The sequence below is a fragment of the Phyllobates terribilis genome, unplaced genomic scaffold, assembly GCF_046119375.1.
Source record: "Phyllobates terribilis strain yellow unplaced genomic scaffold, ASM4611937v1 Scaffold_1__5_contigs__length_1240528914, whole genome shotgun sequence".
NCBI lineage: Eukaryota > Metazoa > Chordata > Amphibia > Anura > Dendrobatidae > Phyllobates > Phyllobates terribilis.
The window spans coordinates 620,355,451-620,361,450 of NW_027362761.1; the positions used below are offsets into that span (position 1 = coordinate 620,355,451).

The window sequence follows — 6,000 nt, forward strand, 5'->3', positions numbered from 1 at the left end:
TTGTACTGTGCACTCGGTATCTGCTGTGTCTCTCTGTGTCTCCTGGTGTGGTTGTACTCTGCTTTCAGTATCTGCTGTGTCTCTCGGTGTCTCCTGGCGTGGTTGTACTGTGCACTCGGTATCTGCTGTGTCTCTCTGTGTCTCCTGGTGTGGTTGTACTCTGCTTTCAGTATCTGCTGTGTCTCTCGGTGTCTCCTGGCGTGGTTGTACTGTTCACTCTGTATCTGCTGTGTCTCTCGGTGTCTCCTGGTGTGGCTGTACTGTGCACTCGGTATCTGCTGTGTGTCTCTCGGTGTCTCCTGGCGTGGTTGTACTGTGCACTCGGTATCTGCTGTGTCTCTCTGTGTCTCCTGGTGTGGTTGTACTCTGCTTTCAGTATCTGCTGTGTCTCTCGGTGTCTCCTGGCGTGGTTGTACTGTTCACTCGGTATCTGCTGTGTCTCTCGGTGTCTCCTGGTGTGGTTGTACTGTGCACTCGGTATCTGCTGTGTCTCTCGGTGTCTCCTGGCGTGGTTGTACTGTTCACTCGGTATCTGCTGTGTCTCTCGGTGTCTCCTGGTGTGGCTGTACTGTGCACTCGGTATCTGCTGTGTCTCTCTCGGTGTCTCCTGGCGTGGTTGTACTGTGCACTCGGTATCTGCTGTCTGTCGGTGTCTCCTGGCGTGGTTGTACTGTACCCTCAGTATCTGCTGTGTCTCTCTGTGTCTCCTGGTGTGGTTGTACTCTGCTTTCAGTATCTGCTGTGTCTCTCGGTGTCTCCTGGCGTGGTTGTACTGTGCACTCGGTATCTGCTGTGTCTCCTGGTGTGGTTGTACTCTGCTTTCAGTATCTGCTGTGTCTCTCGGTGTCTCCTGGCGTGGTTGTACTGTGCACTCGGTATCTGCTGTGTCTCTCTCGGTGTCTCCTGGCGTGGTTGTACTGTGCACTCGGTATCTGCTGTGTCTCTCTCGGTGTCTCCTGGCGTGGTTGTACTGTGCACTCGGTATCTGCTGTGTCTCTCTGTGTCTCCTGGTGTGGTTGTACTCTGCTTTCAGTATCTGCTGTGTCTCTCGGTGTCTCCTGGCGTGGTTGTACTGTGCACTCGGTATCTGCTGTGTCTCCTGGTGTGGTTGTACTCTGCTTTCAGTATCTGCTGTGTCTCTCGGTGTCTCCTGGCGTGGTTGTACTGTGCACTCGGTATCTGCTGTGTCTCTCTCGGTGTCTCCTGGCGTGGTTGTACTGTGCACTCGGTATCTGCTGTGTCTCTCTCGGTGTCTCCTGGCGTGGTTGTACTGTGCACTCGGTATCTGCTGTGTCTCTCTGTGTCTCCTGGTGTGGTTGTACTCTGCTTTCAGTATCTGCTGTGTCTCTCGGTGTCTCCTGGCGTGGTTGTACTGTGCACTCGGTATCTGCTGTGTCTCTCGGTGTCTCCTGGCGTGGTTGTACTGTTCACTCGGTATCTGCTGTGTCTCTCGGTGTCTCCTGGTGTGGCTGTACTGTGCACTCGGTATCTGCTGTGTCTCTCTCGGTGTCTCCTGGCGTGGTTGTACTGTTCACTCGGTATCTGCTGTGTCTCTCGGTGTCTCCTGGTGTGGCTGTACTGTGCACTCGGTATCTGCTGTGTCTCTCTCGGTGTCTCCTGGCGTGGTTGTACTGTGCACTCGGTATCTGCTGTGTCTCTCTGTGTCTCCTGGCGTGGTTGTACTGTACCCTCAGTATCTGCTGTGTCTCTCTCGGTGTCTCCTGGTGTGGTTGTACTGTGCACTCGGTATCTGCTGTGTCTCTCGGTGTCTCCTGGTGTGGTTGTACTGTGCACTCGGTATCTGCTGTGTCTCTCTCGGTGTCTCCTGGCGTGGTTGTACTGTGCACTCGGTATCTGCTGTGTCTCTCTGTGTCTCCTGGCGTGGTTGTACTCTGCTTTCAGTATCTGCTGTGTCTCCTGGCGTGGTTGTACTGTTCACTCGGTATCTGCTGTGTCTCTCGGTGTCTCCTGGTGTGGTTGTACTGTTCACTCGGTATCTGCTGTGTCTCTCGGTGTCTCCTGGTGTGGCTGTACTGTGCACTCGGTATCTGCTGTGTCTCTCTCGGTGTCTCCTGGCGTGGTTGTACTGTGCACTCGGTATCTGCTGTCTGTCGGTGTCTCCTGGCGTGGTTGTACTGTACCCTCAGTATCTGCTGTGTCTCTCGGTGTCTCCTGGTGTGGTTGTACTCTGCTTTCAGTATCTGCTTATTCTCTTGACAGGTTTGGCGGCTGCTTCCCCTGAATCGTCTGATGATCATCTTCTGGTTTTCCAGTCAACAATGGCCGGTGATCTTTTCATCCAGAGACTCTCACAGGAAGTGGCAGATCCACCATTGCGTATTAATGCCATTGGGTTACAGCCCCCTGTGTCTGACTCTGCCCCTGAGGAGCCAGCTGCTGATCATCACTGTCACTCAGTCCCTGAGGATGAGCTAGTAAGCTTTTCTGCAAGGTCTGGTCAGCAGGGAGCTGGAGCTCAGTCTTTCCTCAGATGGCTCAATGACTTCTACAGAGCTTGTCCGTGGAGAGGAGTCGCTGCTCGTCCAAGATGCCAGATCCACAAGATTTTCGTTTCTGAGAAGCTGAGTGTGAGCAGTCCAGAACTGGCCGGGCTGCGGGAACATCTGAGGGACAGTATGAAGGTGGGATCCCTCATCCCATCGTTGGCTGCACCCACCTCACACAAGTTGGAGAGCGTCCATACAGAGAGCTGGAAAGACACCTTAAGTCACAGGCTGACGGCCTCCTGGGAGGGGAGACTGGGAATATGGTGGGTGGACTATCTCGGAGCCAACAAAGAGAGCAAGATCCGGATGCTGAGAGAAAAACGACGAAGGCAGAAAATGCGGAGATCCTTGAGCCGGAGCTCACTGTCTGGGAGCTTCACCTCTTCAGTTCCCTCTGACCTTTATGACAGAGATCCTTTTTCTCCATGGTCATGTGATAGCGCCCTAGACTCTGCCACCTCTGCAGGCCTTGCACCAGTGTCGTGCGCAAGTCAAGACAGTGCAGCAGATCCCTCCCAGGTGCTCGCCGACTCAAGTCTTCCCCACAACTCTTCTGCAACCTCCTCACAGTCCCTCCGGGCCAAAGGGATCCCACATGAAAGGAGGCAGACGCTGCGAGACTTCCTCTCATTCTTAGAAGACTGTCCCAGCGCTGTGCCACAGCCTGAACTACCTGTTACAGATTCCCAGTCACTGTCTGTGTCCCAGCGTTCCCAGCCTCCAAGCAAGAGATCTCGGATGGGTTTTTAGCCAGTAGTGTGCACCAGACCTTCCTGTGATTGACCAGAGCAGGGGCCATCCTGTTGCATTACTGGTCCCTCTCAGGCTGCAGATCTTCTCACCACCTGTTCTACAAACGGCTGTGGAAGCAAATCGTGACTGCAGCTCTGGATTTGACTGGCGTCTTGGAGCAGCACAGGAAAGCATAGGGTTGAATGTGTTTCTATATAGGCCAAGCCCCGTATCGTACAGTTTAAAGTTTCTGTGTGTAGTGTCTAATGGCTGGAGACAAATAAAGGAAATAACTCCAGCCCTGGCCAAAATCGCAAGTGTGAGAGTGTCCCGAATATCGGTGAGTCGGTGATGGTCTATGTGATGAGTCAGAACGTCCGTATCCATCATCTAGATAATATTGTGCCATCAGTGGTCATACCCAGTGCTGACGAGAAGGCGCCGATGTCACAAAACAATAGATTGTAACGCTTGACTTTCCACATACCCCAGTGTCGTAGCCTCTTCTCTCTGTAGAGAGTTGTTCGTGGCTTCTGCTGTGCCACAATACCCTAGGATGTCTCACATGGGATTCCTGGGGATTACATATGATGAAAGTAAGAAGAACAAGAAAGGTGTCAAAACTGGAAGGGTTAATATTTACTTTTATCAATTAACAAAATGCAAAGTTTCTGAATAAAAGAGAAATGTACAGTACAGACCAAAAGTTTGGACACACCTTCTCATTTAAAGATTTTTCTGTATTTTCATGACTTTGAAAATTGTACATTCACACTGAAGGCATCAAAACTATGAATTACCACATGTGGAATTATATACTTAACAAAAAAGTGTGAAACAACTGAAAATATGTCTTATATTATTATTATAGCGCCATTTATTCCGTGGCGCTTTATATGTGAAAAAGGGGTATAATACAAGAACAATTACAATAATCTTGAACACAATGTGACAGCGACTGGTACAGGAGGAGCGAGGACCCTGCCCGCGAGGGCTCACAATCTACGAGGGATGGGTGAGGGTACAGTAGGTGAGGGTAGAGCTGGTCGTGCTGCGGTATGGTGGAGCAATGGTTACTGCAGGTTGTAGGCTTGTCGGAAGAGGTGGGTCTTCAGGTTCCTTTTGAAGGTTTCCACGGTAGGCGAGAGTCTGATATGTTGGGGTGGAGAGTTCCAGAGTAGGGGGGAAGCACGGGAGAAATCTTGTATACGGTTGTGGGAGGAGGAGATAAGAGGGGAGTAGAGAGGGAAATCTTGTGAGGATCGGAGGTTGCGTGTAGGTATGTAACAGGAGACTAGGTCGGAGATATATGGAGGAGACAGGTTGTGGATGGCTTTGTATGTCATGGTTAGGGTTTTGAACTGGAGTCTCTGGGCAATGGGGAGCCAGTGAAGAGATTGACAGAGAGGAGAGGCCGGGGAATAGCGGGGGGACAGGTGGATTAGTCGGGCAGCAGAGTTTATGATAGATTGGAGGGGTGCGAGAGTGTTAGAGGGGAGGCCACAGAGCAGGAGGTTGCAGTAGTCGAGGTGGGAGATGATGAGGGCGTGCACTAGTGTTTTTGCAGATTCGTAGTTGAGGAATGTGCGGATCTGGGAGATATTTTTGAGTTGGAGTCGGCAGGACGTGGAAAGGGCTTGGATATGTGGTTTGAAGGAGAGTTCCGAGTCCAGGGTTACCCCGAGCAGTGAGCTTGGGGGACTGGGGGAGAGTGGGCAGCCATTGACGTTGATAGATAGGTCAGTTGGGGGGGTTGAATGAGATGGCGGAAATATGATGAATTCTGTTTTGTCCATGTTAAGTTTTAGAAATCTGGCAGAGAAGAAGGATGAGATAGCAGACAGACATTGTGGGATTTTGGTTAGTAAGGAGGTGATATCGGGTCCAGAGAGGTAGATCTGTGTGTCATCAGCATAGAGGTGATAATGAAAGCCATGAGACCAAGCCATTATATTCTAGGTTCTTCAAAGTAGCCACCTTTTGCTTTGATGACTGATTTGCACACTCTTGGCATTCTCTTGATGAGCTTCAAGAGGTAGTCACCGGAAATGGTTTTCACTTCACAGGTGTGCCCTGTCAGGTTTAATAAGTGGGATTTCTTGCCTTATAAATGGGGTTGGGACCATCAGTTGTGTTGTGCAGAAGTCTGGTGGATACACAGCTGATAGTCCTACTGAATAGACTGTTAACATTTGTATTATGGCAAGAAAAAAGCAGCTAAGAAAAGAAAAACGAGTGGCCATCATTACTTTAAGAAATGAAGGTCAGTCAGTGCGAAAAATTGGGAAATAGTCGCCAATAGGGAGAAACTCCCGCCAGAGGAGTGGGCAGAAGTCCTGGCACCATACTTAACGGGGGAGCCACAAAAGGCGTACTATGATTTGACCTTACAAAACACCAAAGAATATGAAAAATTTAAAACAGAAATTTTGGTGCGCTTGGCTGTGACGATGTCAGGGTACAATGGGTCCACCGCTGGGCATATCACTGTGACAAACCCCCCCCCCCCCCTCGCTCCCAAATGTTTGATCTGCTGCACTGTGTCCAAAAGTGGTTATGGCCGGAGGCCTCTAGACCAGCGCAGATGTTGGAGCGAGTTGTAATGGATCGATTCATGCACTCCCGAGCCCGATGCAGAGTTGCCCAGGGAAATCCCCAGAAAGCCGATGTCTTGGTCGGACTGTTCGAAAGGTATCGGTGTCGACGGATCCTTGGGAAGGCAACCCACTTTATACTGGGGGACAGAGGTTAAAAAGGGGGT

General features: G+C 50.8%; 1 protein-coding gene across 1 annotated transcript in view; it reads left to right on the forward strand.

The window, feature by feature from the left end:
- Positions 1-5,668, forward strand: part of TAF1C (TATA-box binding protein associated factor, RNA polymerase I subunit C) — a 126,337-nt gene extending 120,669 nt beyond the window's left edge. Inside the window, exon 15 of the mRNA XM_073684376.1 lies at positions 2,221-5,668. Coding sequence (XP_073540477.1) covers positions 2,221-3,257 — 1,037 coding nt within the window. The 3' untranslated portion in view covers positions 3,258-5,668. The remainder of the gene's footprint in view (positions 1-2,220) is intronic.
- Positions 5,669-6,000: the final 332 nt, after the last annotated feature.